At 44.7% G+C, this 21,843-nt stretch overlaps 1 protein-coding gene across 2 annotated transcripts in view; it reads left to right on the top strand.

Annotated features, from left to right (window-relative positions):
• Positions 1-15,546, top strand: part of OTULINL (OTU deubiquitinase with linear linkage specificity like) — an 81,827-nt gene extending 66,281 nt beyond the window's left edge. Inside the window, exons 7-9 of one of the 2 annotated variants that reach the window (XR_012799152.1) lie at positions 6,570-6,839; positions 10,695-10,884; positions 13,691-13,806. Coding sequence is in view for 1 of the 2 variants with exons in the window: in XM_075585936.1 (XP_075442051.1) it covers positions 6,570-6,839; positions 13,691-13,936 (516 nt within the window). In the remaining variant the exon portion in view is untranslated. Of the gene's footprint in view, positions 1-6,569; positions 6,840-10,694; positions 10,885-13,690 lie in introns of both variants that reach the window. The other variant, XM_075585936.1, reaches the window with a different exon arrangement.
• The last annotated feature ends 6,297 nt before the right edge of the window (positions 15,547-21,843 follow it).

Genomic DNA, 21,843 nt, shown 5'->3' with positions numbered 1-21,843 from the left:
AGGATTGCTTTCCTCCCTGCTCAGTTGGGACTTGTTGAGGCGGCCTCCTACTCTCATGAGGCCGTCATCGTCGATGAAGGGATACAACTTCCAAAGTGGGCTGTTTTTGGGAACACTCTTCTCTTCGCGAATGCAATTGAGCTCTTCCGCGTACGTTTCTCTCTGAACATGGCTGAGAACAGTTTCCTTAGCCCTTGTGACATCCTCCATGGTGCGCAACTCTTTGCAGATGTGCCAGCCGTGGCAGTCTGTAGTTTTACCATCTGGTGTCTGGCGGAAGGAGGAGGCCATATGCCTGAGATGGGCTACTGCTCGCAGAAGGGCTGTCCACCTTGAGAAGCGATGGAATCGATGTGATCTGAATGCGTTTTTGTGCAATACATTGGTGAGTAACACGGATACTTGTGGGGGCCTTATCTCCGTATCCTTCTCGGGATCCACGAGTTCAAAGTCGCCAACTGGGGTTGGTGGCGTTTCCCCGGGCTGCGCCAGAAATGTTGGTCCTGTGAGCCACGACGTGCTCTGCAGTTGAGATGCGGGTACTGATCTGGTGGCGTGATCTGCGGGATTTTGATCTGTGGGCACGTGGTGCCATTGTTCTGGTTGGGTTGTACGTCCTAGGTCCTCAGAGTATTTTCCTGTCACAAGCGCGTCTCCATAGTTCCTTTTGGTCTTGAGCTTCTCGTGGACTTGGAAGTGGTTCGGACAGGGTTTGAAGTGGGATGCACGGCCGTTCTCCAACAAGTTTGTTCGTAGGGCGTCTACGTTGTCGGGTCCTCGTATTCTATCTATGCATACTTCTCCCACTACCACCAATCCTAGATCGAGCCTTTGAGCGCTTGGGCCGTTGTGGTCCCCGTTTCGCTGTTCAAGGATCTTGTGTGCTCTCATGATGTCCCTGCCAAGTAGCAGCATGATCCGGGCGCCTTTGTCTAGTGGTGGGATACGATCGGCAATAGCTTTTAGATGGGGATGGTGTCACGCCACGTCTAGTGTGGGGATCTCACTCCTATCTTCTGCCATGTGGTTGCACTCGATGAGTGTGGGAAGGGGCATGTTCACTTTGCCGTCTATTGAGCATATGGTCTAGCCATTCACTCTTCTCCCTGTAGTCTCCATTCGCCCTGCGCACGTTCTGAGAGTGTAAGGAGAAGCACTGTCTTGTATGTTGAACATGTCGAAGAATTCTGACCTGACCAGCGATCGGTTGCTCTGGTCGTCAATGATTGCATACATCCTTTTAGCTCTTTGGGGTTGTCCCTCTGGGTGCACTGCTACCAGACATATTTTAGAGCAAGATCTACCGTCGTTTCCTTCTCCACATACTTCTGTGCATTTGGACGCTACCGACGTCGTGGGGGGTGTATCTCCCACTTCTTCCTCCCCGCCCAGCTTTGTCGAAGGGTTAGGGGCTTTGCTTGCTTTGGGCTTCATAGCTTCCGGATGTAAAGCGGCTATGTGCCTGTCGCTATCGCACTCTGTGCATTTCATAGCTTCTTTGCAGTCCTTGAATAAATGAGTTGTGGAAGCACAACATTTGAAACAAGCTCCCCATTCCCTGAGTAAGTTCTTTCGCTCCTCTATGGGTTTCATTCTGTTTCATTCTGTTAAGCGGATGCGGCCTTTTGTGAAAAGGGCATTCTTTGTTGAGGTCCCTTGGTTTCTTGTCCCTGTCGGCCGCCTGGCCAGGACTCGCGTGGGTCGTAGGGGGCACGTCCGTCCTGTGGACCGAGATGGGTGTTCTGGAGTCCTTGTATCTCGCTTGCTGACCTTTCGTTCCTCGGGTGGCTGGCGCTGGATGTGGTCTGCGCCCCTAAGATGAAGCTGGGGTCGTTCCTCATCCTTGCTGCTTCGCGAATGAAGCTCAAGAAAACTGAGAATGGGGGGTAGACGACTTGCTTCTCCCTTTTGTATTTGGAACCTTGTGAAATCCACCTTTCTTGGAGGTTGAAGGGTAGCTTCTCCAGCATGGGTCTCATTCCACAAGCTGAGTCTAGGACGTTGAGACCTATTAAGGAATGGTCTTTCCTTGCGAACTCCAGTTCTTGTAGCAGGTCCCCGAACTCTCGTAACTTCGAGTAGTCTTTAGTTGTGATCTTGAGGAAGCTGTCGACTCTTTTGAAGAGCGAATCCTCGACTGCTTCGGGGCTGCCGTAGGACTCTTCTAGCCTTTCCCACACTAGGTCAAGACCTACTTGGGGTTGGTGCGCGTTTGCCGCCCGAAGTCTCTTCGCGTGCTCCCTGGATTCGTTCCCCAGGAACTTGAACAGCAGGTTGAGCTCTTCCCTTGCTGAGAAGTCCAAGCTATTGATTGCGTCTTTGAACGTGAACTTCCACGTCCGGTAGTTCTCAGGACGGTCGTCGAAGCTGATGAGTCCTGCTTGCACCAGGTCACGCCGGATCATGTACTTGGCTATGTCTGTCAGGCCTAAGGCATCGGCGTGTTTGTCCCGTTCTGAGGTAGTTGCTGGGAGGGTCCGTGCGGTCGCCTCTTCCTTGGCGTGGACGCGTGATGACTGCTGGTCGGTGTGAGGGGCTGTGTTTTCCCGTGTGGGTGTACCTGGATGGCGAGCCCGTTGTAGTGCATCCGTGTGCGCGCTGGCGTGTGGATCACTGTTGCGGCTGTGGCTATCCCAGGCAGCATGTACCATTGACGGAGCAGCGTCTTCTCCTCGGGGACCTAGCAAGTCTTCGGTGTCTGTAGAGTCACTCCCTCCGCGTTGAGATGGTGCGCTGGTGTTTACGCTGAAGAGGCTCCTTATGTAGTCTTCAGTGCGTTGGACTGGATCCTCTGAGGCAATCCGTCTGTACGGTTGCTCCCCGCCATCCTGTTGCGCGGCTGCTTCTAGGACTACGGCTTGGGCCATGGTCGCAGCGGCGTCCTCTTCTTTGCTTAGAGCTTCTAGATCCACGTCCAATTCGGCCTTTCTGCGCGCAGTGGCGGCGGCATTGGCAGCAGCGGCGGTAGCAGCGGCGGCGGCATTGGCAGCGGCGGCGTTCTGCTCCTCCTCTTCTATGCGCACTCTTTCTGCCCTTACGGCTGCCTCTCTCTCCGACCATATTCGGCCCTGGCACATGCAGCCTCTGCGGAGGCTCACGCCTTGGTAGCGCTTGCACTAGCGCTGGACGCGTTAGATCGCGCTGATCTCGCTGACCTTGAAGAATGCCTGTATGTGCTTGAGCGCTGCGATGCGGTTTCCAGCAAAAGGTCTTTCCTCTTACTCTCGGCTTCCGTGATAGAGGTTCGTACGCGGCTGTCACGTGTCAAGTCAATGTTATGCTGTAAGTCCCTTTCATGCAGGCTTTCGCCGGTATTAGCCCTGGCCAGGTAAGTGACGTATGCCTCTGATAGCCTTGGTAGCATAAGTGGTCTATCTTTAATTGAGTTATTGCCTGCTCAAGCTGTTGTACAGAATTGCCAGCGGCGGCGACATTGCGTATCCCAAGTATGGTAGTGTTCCAGGCCAACTCTGACTTAGCGCGGTGTGCTTCAATGTCAGTCTCCTATATTTTACGGGCCTTTTGTGTCAGTGTGACTGTCCGTTTGGGCCTTGGGTCTGCCTGCGCCTGTTGCAGTTGCGCAGCGGTCTCTGTATCTGAGTGGTCACTCTCCTGCGTGATGTCTGGTGAGGCTCTGAGTTCTGCCATGCTGTAGGTGTGTGTAGGCCTTTAGCCAGTGCGTGTGGCGTGCGGTCTGTTACCTGTGTTAGCGATGGGCGACTGTCTCAGATGATGCCGAGCAGTGTCCTGCAGCGTTCAGCGTGGGGGTAGCAGTACTCACAGGTGTCCGGTGGCTCTGACCCGTGTCCTGGCGGGTGTCCGGTAGCCTGGCCCTTGATGGTGCTAGCCATTGGGACGTGTGCAGGGGTAGGTGAGATGGTGGCTCCTCACTATGGGGCTGTGCAGAGGGTGAACTCAGACAGAGAAAGGCAATCAGGTTTTGTGTAAGGAGCACTGTTTGTCTGCAAAGCTGCTGCCTCGTGTGCAAGGTTGTTTGCTGGTTAAAGCTTGCTGCCCTGTCTGAAAGCCCTGTCTTGCTGCCCTGTCTTAAAGCTTGCTGCCCTGTCTGGTTAAAGCTTGCTGCCCTGTCAGACCAGTGTAAGCTGCTTGGTGCTTTTTTGTCTGCAGAGACTGCTCTGGAGTCATTGAGTCTGGAGTAGCAGCTCCTGTAAGTGTCTGTAAGGCACACGGTAACTTTTTCACTATTCTGAAAGCCAGGGTCATATGTAAGATGATTTAGCCCAGATAGTGTCAACTCTGCCCTCTTTTCCAAGCACAACAAGTCTGTTTCTTTTCTTTACTTTATTTGTGGAAAGCAGGTAAAAAACAGGAACTTGTGTAGAGATGTAGGTGTTGGGATAATGTCTCTTTGTGGGTGCTTGGTAGTTAAACGCAGGTGAAAAAGATAATCCTACCAGTACAGGAGTTTACAGCAGAGTGCTCACTCATCCAGAGGTTATGATGGAAAAGGAAGTGAGGGGCAAGGGTCACACTAAAGGTTCAGTGAGACTGCACTAACTGTCAGCAAAAGACAGGGGGGAAAAATGGGAAAGCCCATAGCTGGGAGGACTGGAGATGTTGCCAGAGCAACCAGGGGTATGACAGACTGGAAGGAAAAAGGGCTACATAATGTATCCATTCCATCTGCACTGGGAGTGAACTGCAAGGAAAGTGACATTCAAGTGCAGCTAGCAGGGGGAACTGCCAAGGGAAGGGGGACTGAAACAGAGAAGGCATACATGGGTATTTCTGTTCCATGACAGTTTTTGTCCACCTAACACAAAATTCACAAAATGCAATATTCATTATTATGCTTGTCTTATAGTTTTACTGATTGTCCATAAACTCCATCTGCAGTACATTGTTCTGCAATCCAGTTTAGGCCCCACCAGCCAGAGACCAAGGGGGTGGTTATAAGTGTAGCACTCTTTCCACCCCCCCTCCCCACCCCCACTCTGGGAGATCTTGCCTAGGCTACAGTTCCGTGTCGTGCTGGTTACCTGTGATGGTCCTGGAGAGATGAGCTTTCGCGATGTTATGGGGAACAGGACAGGCTTTTGGTGATCCTCAGGTTCTTCTCATCGGTGTCAGTGCCTCCAGTCACTGTCCCCGCCATGACAGTCTTTTCTCCCATACCTCTGCCCAATAGACTGCTACTTAGGCAGAAGTATATAAAAAGGGGGTTTATTGGTGCAGCCACTGCAGGTGGTATCACAGCATTTGCATCATAGTGGAGAATGGGTCCCAGACCCCTGGATGGTGCTGGCCAGCAGGTAATATTATGGCCCTGTGCTCTGCACAGATCTTGAGCTCACTCAGCCGCAGGAGGGGCTGACAGCACGTCTCACTCTCAGCCGGGAGGAACTTGAACTGACTCTCTCCCCTCCCAGGAGGGGCTGAGCTCAACTCCTATAATTTGAACACTTTCTCCCTAAGCTTAGAGGGGGGGACGACAACACAGGGTCTGCACCATGATTGGCTGCACACAGACTCCCTTTCACCTCCACCCCGGTCACTCAGAGAGGCAGCATGAGGACGAGTAAACCCACAGGATAGCCTGTCACTGTCTGTAGCTATCAGAACTTATATGACATGAAGGCAGAAAGATAGTCTGGACTAGCCAGGGCTATATAGATCATCATCATCATTATTACTTTGAAAGTAGCAGTTCCCCACATTGCAGCCATCTTAACCACAGGTCCCCCATATGAGGAAATTATACCGTCTAATTTCCTGGCACTCTCCAAATGGAAATGGCCACCAGCAACGTAATGCCATCGAGCCAAGGAATGAGGGAAATGTCACTCTGGCATGCAGCGTTTTGCTCACTCATTGCGGATATTATTGCAGCCTTAAATTAAAGAGATAGTTAAAAATACATATAGATCCTAGAAATGCTAAAATAGCTTAAGTAAAAGTTGTGATTCAGAGTCGTTTTGAATTGGGTGATGTTTTTTTCTGCACAGGAAGCAAGAAACAGTAGTGACACTTGCAAAATACTGTATACATTCTGCATCAGAAATTATTTTAGCTACTTCAAAATGGCTTTCCTGATTGGATTATTATACATTAGCATACATACAGATGTAGCAGATGTTATTACACCCGTTAACATGATGCATTGCGTTAACATTGGCACATTTCTAAACAGTAGTGCTATTGAAAACAATGGTTAAGGGGTAGTGTTATTTAAAGCGTTATTTTGTGCCTTACCTCAAGATAACTGGGGCAATAACATCTGCAAATTCTGTTGTTTACTTTACTGTTTCCATACAGTTATGAAAATGCTGTAAAGAAACCAGTTAACCTATAATGTGATAACAAAAAGAATGAATACATCCGAGATGTCATCATCTTCAATGTGTCTCACAAGATATCCACAAACTGTACTTATGTATTTTTTCTCCAGTATAGCAGAAGTGCTCTTCATTTAAAGTACAATACTTTAACTATTACAAATATATACGGGCAACAATGTATTATTGTTATTTTTTGCACACAGGAACTCAACGTTTAATAGTCTAGCAAGAAAAGGGGTTATTCAACTTTCTCTTTTCCCCCTGTTCTAGTGGATGGAAATATGCAGTGCCAAAGACCAGGCTGAAAGAGAGAAGATGTGTACAATCATGTTCTCTGACGAAGCCAGCGAGATGAAACTTTACGAGGCTGTAAAATTTATCATGCTATATTTGGTCATTGAAGCTTATGAGAACATGAAGATTGGACAAGAAATTCCCAACTTCTTTAACGTCCTGTTTTCCCGGGACACATCATCCGACCCTCTGAGCTTCATGATGAACCACCTGAATTCTGTAGGCGACACAGTAGGAATAGACAAGGTAAATTTTGGGAAACAACAAACAATCCCAGAGCCTCACAGGACAAGATAAAATGACAAATTAGAGTAGATTTGCCTCTTTAAGTTACAAACAATAATATAAACAGGATGTAGAATACAAAAGTAGAATGTGGAAAAAAACTAACTAGCACAAATGAGTGAAGCGCAATGAATAAATGTGAATAAGGCCAAATTACATTGGTAATACATACACTAGTGAACTAAATGCCCACAATTCAGTAAGCACTTACGGGTACAACAATTCTTTCATGGCTGGTTCCAAAGTGAGGTGGTCATGAATGCTGGAAATACTGTATCTTTATGGTGCATCATTCCTCACAAAGAAACACAAAAACATACATACTGTAGCATAACATCGTTTACTATAAAATGCTAGTTGTATAAGGTAGAAAGGGAAAAAACTCCCACTTTCCCAAGTGCATATGCATAGTGAGTGTAATACTGGTACACTCTACCCACTCCGGACAGTCTGGGTACCCTGCTAGTCTTCAATCGCTTAGCATATATGCTCTGTTCCTTCGTGCTCGTGTTCTTACGTCTGCGTCAGCAACGTAGGAGTCCCAGATTGGTACTCAGACCTAGCAGTACGGTGTCCTCGGATGGTCACCCCCGGATATTTCCAGCATCCATGCCCACCTCACTTTGGAACCACCGTTGGAAGGATTGTTGTAAGTGCTTACTCAATTTTGAGCACTTATTTCACTAGTGTATTTATTGCCAATCGTATTTGGCCTAATTCACATTGCACTTCCCTCATTTGCGCTATTTTTTTTTTTTTTACACATTTTGCCTTTACAGTTCTAGAGTCCTTAGAAGCAGCATGTAGTAGTGGAGCACTGAACAGTTTATTAATCACCTAGTGTTGGTTTTGTTTGCACTGTTTTATTGTTATAAGAATACAAAAATAAGAATACAGTCAAAAATATATTTAAGCCATGTACAGTTTATAAACGCAGAATAATAAACACTAATTTGAGTTAATGAAATGGAAACGGAAAACATGAAACCTTAAATTCGCCTGGTTTGCTGTATTTATATTCTGTCGTTTGGGAAATAATGAGCAACTGAACTTGACCAATGTAATTTTAGTACATAACATGCCGGCAGGATTTGTTCTCTGTCTGTGTTCAAATGTTTTTTCCTGAGATACTTCTACATTATTATAAATACAGCGAGCACAAGACATTTCTTTAAATTGAGAGATTTTATTTAAAAAGACATTGCAAGGCTGCTAAGAAACGGTTTCTTGTCATGTCTCCTGAATCACATACAGATGTAGCCAGTTGTATCTCTACCCTGCCCCACACATGTGCTGGTGAACCGTCAAACAAACGTGGAGTGATCACAGTCAAGTGCAAGTCAAGGGGGAATTTCCCATCAGGAGTAACACAACGGGGGTCCCTGCTTCTGAATGAGACTCCCGCTGTGTTAATCCTATCGGGCTGTATCAGTCTGTAAGATGCACAGTGAGAGTAGACAGAATCAGTCCTTTTTTTCTGCACATCTCTAACAGGCGATTGTGCGGCATTTATATTTATTTTAATTACATAGAATTGAAGCAGGGGGTCTACGGAGCTGAACAGCATTTATTTCAGGTCGGGGGACCACCTGCTTCCCGAGATACAGGTCCCGGTATGGGGTGCTGCTATCTCCTGCTTGTTTAAATGTCCCAGTCACGTGATGAGGGAGAATTAAATTTGAAAGAGATACCGGCACCAAGAGATGGGCAACATTTTGAGGCCGATTTGGATCCGCAGCAGATCGACCGGTTCTTTTGGTCCGTGGATTTCAGCAGATCTATCTGATAAAGGGAGATTTGTGTTTTACGGATTTTGTATTATTATTACCAATACACTCCATGCATTCTGCAACACGTGGATGGATTTGTAGAATCCAATCAACTGATTCAGCAATCCGTTGTTGGATTGTTATGAATCCGTCAATGGATTGCTGAATCCGGAGGATTGGATTCTACAAATCCGTCCACGGATTGTATCCAGTGATGGTTTTTGATTAATCCGCATGGATTGAAACCGCCCAAATCCGTTGGCGAGTTTTACGCCGCAAAACAGATTTTGGGGCTACATCAGCGATTTGGGTGTATCTCGGAAAGCAAAGGGTCCCAGAGGCTCAAATTAAAGTGGTTCAGCTCCAGAGACCCCCTGGTTGGTGAGGGTAGAGGAGGTGGGTGAAGGGGGTAGTTGCCCCGGGGTTGGTGATTAGGCCTCTAGGGTGGGTAGCGGAAGGGGTTAACCCCTTCATTACCTAAGTGATGGCAATCACTTAGGTAATGAAGGGGTTATTCCCTCGAGCAACCTTCCCGGGTGGCCTAACCACCCAACCTGTGGCAGCTACCCCATTCACCCACCCCCTCTACCCCCAACAAACCAGGTACTTTGGTTTAACCCCTACATTACTCTGGCGGCTAGCCACTATGGCAGAGGTGGGCAACCTATTTTTCAATGTAGCCACAGGTGTGGCAAATGAGAAGTAAAAATCGCCACACCATGTAAAAATTGAGAAATTATTTTGCTCAATCGAACATTTAAAATAACACACACAGTTTGTCTGCTTCACTCCCCTCAGCACTACCACCTGCTGCTGCTTCACTCACCTCAGCACTATCACCTGCTGCTGCTTCACTCCCCTCAGCACTATCACCTGCTGCTGCTTCTCTCACCTCAGCACTATCACCTGCTGCTGGTTCACTATGTTGACTCATTCAGAAAGCGGAAACCAGCACACGCCGTCAGGAAAAAGTTTATTTTACTGTGGGAGTTGGCAAACTCAAATTGCCACACTTTCATGGTCCTCTTTTCAGCTTAAATTCCTAGCCACGACCTCTCCGTTGGATTCTCAGAACTTGGGCGGAAAAAACGGGACTTACTCTCTGCGAGGCAGACTTCCCTAGCTTCAAAACTAATCCGGTTGATCTGTCATTCGCAACAGAGCAACTTTGAAAAGCCCGCCTTAGTTTCATCGACACAAGTCACTGGATGGTCTGGTTCTCTGCCTTGGCCGTCTCCTTACATACACTCCGCTAAGCTATCCTTAGCATGGAGGTAGGAGGAGCGACCAATCAGAGCGTGGGAACCCTATCCCCCAAGGCAATTGAAACAGGGGCTCGTCTCTTGGCTGACAGAGGAGGGGACATGTCAAGCCAGTATGGGATGCCTCGTAGGTGGGACATATGAATCGACCATTGGGAAACGCGACAACATTCTGCCGCTTCCCATGGTCAACTCATTGCCACCTACTGGACTGGCTCCACTAAGTCTGGCAGACCAGAGTGTCTGTTCTCCGGACTCAGTACTCCACCCTGCCCCATCCACTTAGCACCTCGACACCTCTCAACATCCTGTCTCCTCTTTGAACAACAGACTCTATGCAGACTTGCTAGCTGTAAGGAATCGGGGAACACATCCTTTGCGACGTGTTCCCTCCTTACCTGTCTTATCTCAGACCTCCGCTCTGGCACCAGCGCGTGCGTGTACCCCCGCTCTGCTTACAGAGCGCACACACAACTCTTCAAGTGTGCCACGGAGCTTAACTCTGCCCCCTCGGACGCACCGCACTTCTCTTGCGCACGGCACGCACACATGACGACGTGCACCGCTCTCCTGCTGCGTGGCAAGTATTCATTTGGCCCACCTGTCTCCTGCAGCCAATCCTTGCCTCTGTGGAGGCCGCGCTTCCCCTCCGCCTCCCTTGCTACTGGTTCCTGTGTGCTACATATACCCTGCAGTTCCTTTCCTACGTTGCTGAGCATAGCTTGTTGTGGCCTTGAGCTCCTGCATCTGTTGTTCCTTGCTCCTTGTCCTGTGTTCTTTTGCAGTTTAACTCTTTGTGTACCGACCCGGTTTGACTTTGGAACCCCTCTGGATACTGACCCCGGCTTACCCTCAACTCTGTGGATATCTCCAACCCAGACCGTGGCTATACAGACCTCCATGATTCTGACCTCTCCAACCCCAGACCACGGCTAACGGACTTGACTATTCTGAACGCTCCATTCCAAGACCTTGGCAAGTATCCACTAACCTACTCTCGCCAACCCAGACTCGGCTACGTTTGGCAATCCGCCTGCCAGGCACGCTTCCGCTGCTGTGGATGCGTGGTTTACTACTTCCCCACCTCCGTACCGGGGTCCTGTCTTGCTCGTGGGCAGTGCAAGCGTTACACTAGCACCTTAAGCAGATGCCCTGGCTGACTGCATAGAGCCTTATAATAAATGTATAAAGTACACAAAATATATTTTAATACATGGGGGACCTTTGGGAGACTTGTGACTGTAAGGTATATAGGACTGAGATATAGGGGCTCGAAAACCAGGAGTCTGGGGGACAGCCCCGATGTAATTCCACTCACATACTGGCAAATGATGCCTGCTCGCCGGGTAGAATTAAGGTACTACCGGTAGCTCCGGTCCCCGAACTCCTGCAAACAAAATAATTGCAATCTTACCCAAATATCCCACCTAAAACCAAAGTTTCATGAGTCTGGGGTAAAGGGAACATGGAAAGTGGAAAAGCCGGGGTCACTTTAACTTTTCATGCAAAAATACCTGGCCCCTGGCTTATAGTGCTAGGTAGCTGCCAGGGGCCCATGGGGCCCAAGGGCAACCAGAGGGCTTAACCTTTATTGTATAGCCTAGTTACCCTTTCCCGTCACAAACACCATTATTGTTCAGTCTTTTTCTGATAGTTGAGTCATGAACACTCATTAGTCAAGGCAAGAGTGCCCTTCAGATCCTTGGATGTTACTCTGGGGTTCTTTGTGACTTTCTGGATGATTTTCTGGGTTTGTTCTTGGAGAGATTTTGGTAGGACAACCACTGCTGGATAGAGTGACAATGGTTTTGAACTTACTCCAGTTGTAGACTATCTTTCTGACAGTGGGTTGGTGGAGCTCCAAATCCTCAGATATTGTTTTGTTACGCTTTCTAGAATGATGAGTATCAATAACTGCTTTTCTGAGGTCCTCAGAGATATCTTTTGATCATGGCATGACATTTTCCACACACCTGTATGGTGAAGGCCAAACTCGCAAGGTCTGATCTTTATATAGGGTGGGGCCCTACCTAATTATTTAAATACATGATTCTAATTATCCCCTTTAATTAAGTTGGGGGAAACCAGGGTTTCGCTTACTTTTGCACATACCCTGACTCTTATTTACTCATTGTTTGTCTAATTCATCCATCATTTTGTTTAGAAAGACATCAAATTGGTTAATATAAACCCTACGGGATATTTAAGAAAAGACTGGTTTTAATTCGAAAAGGTTATCATGGAAAAATAATGGCATTTACGTAATTATTATTGGGGTTCACAAACTTTTTCTCTGCACTGTATGTCCAGGCATACTGCAGTATTCTGCGACATCACTATAGAATGCTATGGGAAGTAATATTCTGAGGCATACCTGCATATGTTGAAGTATCTCAGGGAACAATGAAGATAGATACATCTGTGTACTATTTATCTGGTTGCTCTGCTGCATGGGCCCCCATCAGTAACCCAACTAAGGTTGAGCATTGGCCAAATGTTACTCATATTCTCTTAAAGCAGCAATCACAGAGCTGAAACACATTATTTTCAGCTCTGACCCCATCCCCTTGGTACCCGGTATATTTACGGTGTAGTTACAGATTTTAAGGCTGGGTATTTACATGGCTGACCAACAGGAAGTCACAATAGATGATTTTGTAGCTTCCTATTGGCACGCGGAACCCACATGATTTGTCTGACATTTTGAGTCCCCCATCAGGAGCTTTAAACACCGATAACCATGTCAGTTTAGCTCCAGGTGGCCCTCTGGTTCCCATGTAACAAAAAAAAAATGCTGAGTAGGCGAGAGTGCTGGTTTAAGATGCCTGACAGTAAACTGTTGACTGTGTTGTAAACTACAGTAGTTTATTTATTACAACACTAGAGAAAAGAACCCCAATTTGATAGCACCCTCGCACATAATGGATTGATTAGTGTAATTTTAAAAATAAAATGAGATTTATTCTGAACGTAAATTACAAAATTCAATGATACAGTGTTGCAAATAATCTAATGATTGCACATTAGGAAGGGAATTAGGATTAGGGGAGAGGGGAAGGGGACAGCATTTGAAAAAAAAAAAAAAGCCCTATATTTTAATTTACGTTCAGAATAAATCTCAGCTTATTTTAAAATTACACTAATCAATCCATTAGGTGCGAGAGTGCTATCAAATTGCGGTCCTTTTCTCTAGTGTTGTGATCAATTTTGCCCCAAACAGCACCACAACCACCACCCTACTACTAGTACTAAACTGATGCGAGAGTACCATTCCAGTATATAACTTATTTATTCGTTTGTTTATTCCATCATTTCTGAAGAACTTAGGTTTTATTTAACTATAAACAGTGCATTGTATTGGACTTGTAAAATGCTCTGGAATTTATTGTCCAACACCCGTCTTATAAAATATTAATATAATATATTCTATTTGTCCCGTTCTGCATTATATCCTGACCCAACAGCAATTTGCTAATTTAAGTGTATTTTAGCAATATTTATGTATGTAAGTACTGTAACCCCTTTAGTGCCAAACTGACACTACACTTCTGTCCCTAGGCACAAAAGAGGAAAAATGTTGACATTTACATTTTTCAACGTAACTGGATGTATAATGTTTCCTTTATATCGCTTCATATACCTTGTTGGCTAGCACAGTTATCATTTGCAGGAAACCCTTTCATTTTGTCATCATTTTCAGCATAATTTGTTTTTCTATGATACTTTTTTACAATCTAGGGAAATTGCAGCTTCTATTGATTGTTTTCTCTTTCTTTGTTAGGTTGAAATGTTTTTGGTTGGCTATGCACTGGAAGTCAAGATAAAGGTGTTCCGACTGATGAAGTTTAACACTGCAGGCTTTCAGGTGTTTTACCCTGAGGATTATAAATGGGATTGGCATGAGATATGCCTTTTGACTGAGGATGATCGCCAATACTGCATAACATGCAAGTCACAACGAGAGAAGGGATTTCCCACCCAATCTCCAAAGAAAGGAAGAGTCTTTACAAAAGCCTTTTCTACCTAATACTGAGCTTGGAAATCTTGGGATGCTCCTTTAACGACTGACTGTAAAACTTTTGTTTCTGAACAGTCCTGTAACGTTCTACAATGCATTCAAGAGCCCTCCTGCACGAAACAAGCCGCAAAAATAGTGCGGAAAAACTAACTTGCCGTACAGGGGCCCTTGGCTGAAACCTGATCTGGAAGAGAAAGAATATGAATTCTTTGTGGACTTCATATTTTGACAGCAGGTTGGAATCGTGGGAATTTGGTGTGGCACCAGCTTTGCTTTCCAAAGATACAGAGCTTATTTCAAAGAAACTGTACGAATGTCTTAACGAGTAGATAACAGAATGCAGTGTCTTTTTCCTTTATATTGTGCAAATGTAAGCGCAGAAGCTTGATTACAAAACAGAATGCCGCCGAGATGACTACTGTGGTCGGTGGAATGCTCAACCCTAGAGAATAGCACCTGTCACTGTTGTATATACTGTATATATATATTTTTTTTTTAAAAACGGCAACTTGTTTCAGAATAATTTCAATCATTTTGTAAATGACATAAAATAGATGATGAATTTGAGTAGAAGTCACTTCTTGCATGGGAATGAAATATCTTTTAGCAACTGGGTTATAAGAACATTGTGGTGTTTCATATAAAAGCACACCAGTGTCTTTTTTTTTTAAAATATCTTGTTAAACAAGCAAACATACTGTACTGTATATATAACATGGACAGAATGTGCACCATGGCAACTCAAGGGCCCTTATTCTGTAAGGTGTGATAGCGCAGATGACGTGCTATCACATGAAAAGTCCTATTGATTTCAATGGAACTTTTTATGTGATTGCACGTCATCTGCGTTCTCAGCTTACAGAATAAGGGCCAACGTCAGAAACAATGACTTCTACTTCAAATGTGTACATCTTCCCCAGAGAGTAGCTCCACTCCTAGTAGAAGGCTTTAAAAATGCTTTGAGAATTTTATCAGGTAGTGTTAGGACCTGCTAACTGGTCATGCCTTGATGTGGCTTGCAGGCTTATCATGCTTTGACCAAAGGGTTTAACTAAATGACCCTTTTCGAAGAGAATATATAAGTATTTCACTGTGTATTTTTGGCACATTGGATGTAGTATTGGGCTTCTTTGTCTTTTGTTCGCTTAACATTAATATTAAACATTATAATTATTACGCAGCATACTGTACAACTTAAATTAAGTACTTAACGCGTGTTAAAGAAGGATAGCTATAACATTCGACATTCCTGCATACGTCGTATTACATTTGTACCAGGCAGAGACATGCATAGATTTCAACACACATTTATTTTTTTCCACACTTACATATCAGGGTGCTTACTACATAGCAGATATTACATTTGTTAAGTCTGTATTATAATTTGTTTTACTGTTTTTGCATCTACTCTGAATATGTTAGGAACATAGTATTACAGCATTGACTATATCAGCTTCATATTCGAAATGAGATATAATCAAAGACTGAAGCACACAGATTGGTATTATCTGACACACTTGTGACATTTACTAGTCGGAATTTCCAGGTATTACCATCGTACTAATTTGTGTGCATAACATTCACATTGCATAATAAATAAAGTGGGGTCTATGTATTAACTTTTATCTAGTGCAAATCTGTTTCCCCTCCTTATAATTCCACCAGATTTTCACCAAAGTGTGTACAGGCATACCCCGGTTTAAGGACACTCACTTTAAGTACACTCGCGAGTAAGGACATCTCGCTCAATAGGCAAATGGCAGCTCACGCATGCGCCTGTCAGCACGTCCTGAACAGCAATACCGACTCCCTACCTCTACTGAAGCTGTGCGCAAGCAGGGAGACTATAGAGCCCATTACAAATGCGTTATTTACATCAGTTGTGCACGTATATGACGATTGCAGTACAGCACATGCATCGATAAGTGGGGAAAAGGTAGTGCTTCACTTTAAGTACATTTTCGCTTTACATACATGCTCCGGTCCCATTGCGTACGTTAATGCGGGGTATGCCTGTATACACAAGTTGTGACACTGTAAAACCAATTTCTACCATGAATAGATCATGGGCAGCAAATGTAAGATTGAATAGTTTATCTAGTCAACAGTGGCTAGTGCGGTTTGAACTAAATACACTGGTGTGTAAATACTGAGGGGATATGCATCAAGTGTTGCAAACTGGAACATTGCTCCAAAACTGGCACAACTTTAGACAATTTTTACCCTGCACAACTGTGTAAATGTATCAAGATGGTTTCCTCCGTTCTTTGCCATCATTTGCTTCACTTGTACCATGAGCGTTTTTTCGCATGGTTATAGAAGTGACGAGAGAAGAGAGTCTGCACAATAGTATAGTGAGATGTATCAAACGTTGTGCTTATAACTGGTGCAGTTTTTCTCTCTTTGCAGCTAATACATTTCCCGGGTTGAGGGGACAAACCTCTGCTTAGAAGAGAGCTGCGTTAAATATAGCAATATAATTACAAAGATAAACAGGATGACAATGGTCCGGCAGATAGTTTATCTGCAAAGGCTTTCAGTTACACATCAGGATCAGTAGTTAAAATAAAATAATAAAATGTTATTACATCCAAGAATGTGGTGACAACGTGATAATAACTATATACAGTGAAAATTATAATAAAATAATATAAAATCCCCGTAGTGGAGTGGAAGAGTAGATGGGAAATAGGGCTATTGTAATATGTTAGACCTGTCATAAACGCTTGCAATTGCATGTCTAAACATGCAGTATATGCCCAGAGTTTCTACTCAGACATCATGGATATGCAGGGGTGTATATGTGCTGTGATCTCAGGTAATGATTAATAGATATAGGTCTCAATGTGTATTTCCTGTCATTCCATGTATTTCATGTCAAATGTAGCAAGTAAGATTTGAAAGACTAATACATATATTGCTACTCACAAATTAACGCAACTGCAAATATTTTAAATATTTTGTGTTTGGAGCAAATTGCACCATTTGTTATACATATCCCCCATTATTGTTTGACTGTGCTTACTACATTTATCATCCTATTCACTACAACAAATGTGTAACTGCCAATATTTTTCTTGCTCAAACGTTAGCCCATTTTTACAAGCAATTTATTGAAATATATTTAAAAACATGCTAAATAACACCAAGTGACTGGACTGAACATTTCCCATGCTATTCAGATATTATGCCCACTAACATTATTGTTGTTACCCATAGGTAAAAATAATCATTAATAATAATGTTTTTCTTGTGTTGTATAAATGCTGAATATGAATTTCTGTACATATGTGTACACATACATGTATATCTGTACAGTAATTGCATAAAGGTCTACATTCAAATGAAGCATAGCTATAAGTTAAACAGAAATTAGCTTTTCACTATTCTCATTCATCATTTATGTACAAATAAAATAGCATTATGGGGGTTATGTATCAATATCCTGGCTGCAAAAGTGTGACCAAAAAAACCCACAAAATTGATCAAAGTGAGAGAAAAAAATTCAAGCCATTGAGAACTTTCTTTCTATATTAAATGTAGTGCTATATATTGTTACTATTTTTGCTGCAAAAGACAGGATAACTCTCTTGTTAGGGGCTAATGCAGCTGGTGATTGCAAGTTAAAACCTATGATGATTTTTCACGCAGAAAATCTTAGGGCATTAAAGAACTATGCAAAGGCCAGCCTCCCACTGAGGATTACTGCAAGGAAAAGAACATTCCTTTTAATATTTTACTTCTTACAGACAATCCCCTGGCCATCCTAGAGCTCTAATTGGTTTGTACAGGGAGATACATGTTATTTTTCTACCTGCAAATTCAACTTAATTGCTGCAGCCTATGGACCAAGGTTTAATTGCAGCGTTTAAATCCTATTACCTAAGAAGAACTTTTGCTAACGCTATAAATGCCTTAGCTAGTGATACAGTAGCTGGGCATAGACAAAATAAATTAAAAGCATTTTGGAAAGGCGTCACAATTTTGGATGGTTTAAAAACTATTAGGGATGCATGGGAAGAAGTTAAAGAACATTGAAAGGTGTTTGGAGGAAGCTAATTCTCACTCCTATGGACGATTTTGAAGGCTTTAAGAATCCAGTGCAGGAAGTCCCTACAAATGTTGTGGAAATGGCAAGGGAATTAGAATTGGAAGTCAAACCTGGGGATGTGGCAGAATTGCTTGTCTCCCATGACGAGACCCTAACAGACACAGATCGTTTTCTGATTGATGAGCAAAGAAGGATGTTTTCGTGAAGAGGAGTCCCATCCTGATGATAGTCCTGCTGTCCCTAGAGGAATGGAAACCAAGGAATTGGAATAAGCTATCAACTGTATAGAAAAGGGGATGGCAGCTTTTGAGAGGATTGATCCACATTTCGAAAGAAGTTCTAAAGTGAATGCAAGCCTTCTAAACGGTATTGCATGCTTGTGGCGGGGAAGGGGTTAACCAGGCTTATAATAAAGGTCAAGCCCACTTGGTTACCCCTGACCCAAGTTTTAGGGTCCTAGAGTGTCAGCTCTTGGGGCCGGGCATTGTGTATGCATTACTGTAACTGCCACCAAATGTCCAACGTTTCGGCAATAGATTGCCTTTATCAAGGAGAGGGCTACAGAATATACTAATCATACCACTATGTATACACAAATGGGTACTCACCCCTCCACGATCACTGCTGCCATGCTCCTGGATGTTGACGCCCCCAACGTGATGTCAGAGCGCCAGCGCGACGTGGCGTGATGACGTCATGCGTCACCAGGGGAGGATCTCGGGCTCCCACGAAGAGACAGCCTCCCTGATGCCTGTGACAGGCAAAGATGGCGGTCCTGCAGCATGCTGGATATTCAAGGAGCAGCCCCTTCACTGGCAGCCGAGGCTCCCCCGGTGACATCAGCGTGCCCTCACGACGTGACGCGATGACGTCAGACGTCCGGGGGGGAGGGGGGCGGGCCCCAGGCATCAGACCTGCCCTGGAGTGGAAAAAGACAGCCCGATGCCCAAGGAGACCTGCATGATCGTGCAGGGGTGAGAGCCCTTACATAAATGAACAAGTGTAGTGAGACTTTAATGTATTATAGAAAACAAAAACAAAAGTGTATAAATTAACTGTAAAATCACAGTGTCACCTAATAAAGTGTCTAAAAGTGGTATAGAACTGTATTTATGCTAGCAGCATTGCGTATAGAATGAAAACTTGAAAGGATACATAATACAATTAGATAATGCATATACAGCAATCCTTAAAGGAGCAAAGTGTTCCATAATGGGTCGCAGGGGTCCATGGCGAGACGCACAGAGCTCTACAGAGTCCTTCAGCTACCTCCTGTCAAGAAAGCATTTGAAATTTTGTTGTTCATTAAGACCCCTGCCATTACTTGTCTGCAGTGTGTGGATCCAATAAGCCTCACGCCTCAGTAAAAAGGTTTCTCTGTCAGGGTGTCCCTGTCTTGGTGCTATGTGTTCAATCCCCATCACTCTAAGGGATGCCACATTGTGTCTGTGTTTAACACAGTGCTGTACCAGTACAGTAGGGTCCGTACATGTAGATCTACATTTGTGGTGTACATCATTAGGTGCCCATGTGGTTTTGTCTATGTAGGCAAGACTACACGCATGTTAAAAGTGAGATTTATTGAAAACAAAAGTGTGATACGTAAGGGTACAGACCCTACTGTACTAGTACAGCACTGTGTTGAACACAGACACAATGTGTCATCCCTTAGAGTGATGGGGATTGAACACATAGCACCAAGACAGGGATACCCTGACAGAGAAACCTTTTTACTGAGGCGTGAGGCTTATTGGATCCACACACTGCAGACAAGTAATGGCAGGGGTCTTAATGAACAACAAAATGTCAAATGCTTTCTTGACAGGAGGTAGCTGAAGGACTCTGTAGAGCTCTGTGCGTCTCGCCATGGACCCCTGCGACCCATTATGGAACACTATGCTCCTTTAAAGATTGCTGTATATGCATTATCTATTTGTATTATGTATCCTTTCAAGTTTTCATTCTATACGCAATGCTGCTAGCATAAATACAATTCTATACCACTTTTAGACACTTTATTAGGTGACACTGTGATTTTACAGTTAATTTATATACTTTTGTTTTTGATTTCTATAATACATTAAAGTCTCACTACACTTGTTTATTTATGTAAGGGCTCTCACGCCTGCACGATCATGCAGGTCTCCTTGGGCATCGGGCCGTCATTTTCCACTCCAGGGCAGGTCTGATGCCTGCGGCCCGTCCCCCACCCCCCCGGACGTCTGACGTCATCGCGTCACGTCGTGAGGGCACGCTGACGTCACCGGGGGAGCCTCGGCTGCCAGTGAAGGGGTTGCTCCCTGAATATCCAGCATGCTGCAGGACCGCCATCTTTGCCTGTCACAGGCATCAGGGAGGCTGTCTCTTCATGGGAGCCCGAGATCCTCCCCTGGTGATGCATGATGTCATCACGCCATGTCGCGCTGGTGCTCTGACGTCACGTTGGGGGCGTCAACATCCAGGAGCATGGCAGCAGTGATCGTGGAGGGGTGAGTACCCATTTGTGTATAAATAGTAGTATGTTTAGTACTGTATATTCTGTAGCCCTCTCCTTGATAAAGGCAATCTATTGCCGAAACGTTGGACCTTTGGTGGCACAATAAACTGCACCTTTAGAAAGACCATGTGCCTGCTTCAATTTCCTTGCTCAAGTACCTTTGGGATGTCTGGACCTCCCTAGACACAGCACACCAGCAGATAAGTACCCCCCTCCAGACCTACTAGCGATGTGCATGTACTTCTATATATGTATGTATCGGGGTTCTCAAGTTATGAGTTACCCCAGAAATGTATCTGGGAATCAAGAGAGATTCTCGAATAAATAGAAGCCCAGGGCTCTGGGCAGACCGCTTCCTGAAAACGTTCTTGCAACTCACCACTAGGACGTCCTGCTTCAGCATAATCCAGGCATAAGTCAAATGAGGCACAAGGTTTCCTAGTATAAGGGAGGAAGCCCAAATAATGCCCAGGTACTCTAAATTCAGGATAGGGGTTCAGGGGGGGAAATCATATCATGTGTTAAATGAATGCATTATGATAACAATGGTTTTGTGTCGGGGAAAAGAACATGGATTTTAACTATTCCCCAAGAATAATATGTGTAAACTTTAGTCCTGCAAAAACCCAGCAGGGGCTTATGGCTAATAGATGAAAGAGACATTGTCCCAGAGGTGTGATCTGTTGTGTTAGCAGGAAGGGGTAAATAAGCACCAATATTCGCAGCTTCAAAGAGTCAGTTCAAACGCAAGGAACTAGAGATGTGAATCATTTGTTAGCCCTTCCGTGCTAATTGAGGCCCGTACCCTCAGATCAAAGAGGCCATGTGACCAAGGCCAGACTTAGTGGCATTTGAGCAAGGGGGGGGGGGTTGAATAGTGAGTGGGCAAAATGGTGGTTCGGGCACATTTTCTCTCCCTACTCTGAAGCCAGGTGACAGGTGGGGGAAGGTGACATTTTTGTTGCACATGCTCAGTTGCGATACTGAGGCTGTGTGGCAGTTGTTGCAGGACTGGAAGAACCTGATGATAGGTGGAGAAATTGGTTCCCACGCCAGAGATTGGCTGTACATTTTGGAAAATTGAACATTTGGAGTTTTTAAAAGTTGGTGCAGTCAGTCAGACAGTTAGTTCCATCAGTTACATCTAAGTTCCATCCGTTCCATCTGAGTTCTATCAGTTCTATCATGTAAAGAGATTCATCAGTTCCATCTTGTATGATTCAACTGAGATTCAGTCCCATTTGAGAAGTTCTAGCTCTGAATAAATCGTCTAAATTTCTCAGAGGATAAGTGACCAGAATCCAGCAGCAAGAGGCCACAGGAATGAAATGTGGCCTGGATTATTTTGCTGTATGTTTGCAACTAAGA

This window comes from Ascaphus truei, chromosome 2 (genome assembly GCF_040206685.1).
Source record: "Ascaphus truei isolate aAscTru1 chromosome 2, aAscTru1.hap1, whole genome shotgun sequence".
Lineage (NCBI taxonomy): Eukaryota > Metazoa > Chordata > Amphibia > Anura > Ascaphidae > Ascaphus > Ascaphus truei.
Note: the sequence above shows the minus strand (reverse complement) of the source record. Positions and strands in the feature narration are given on the sequence as shown.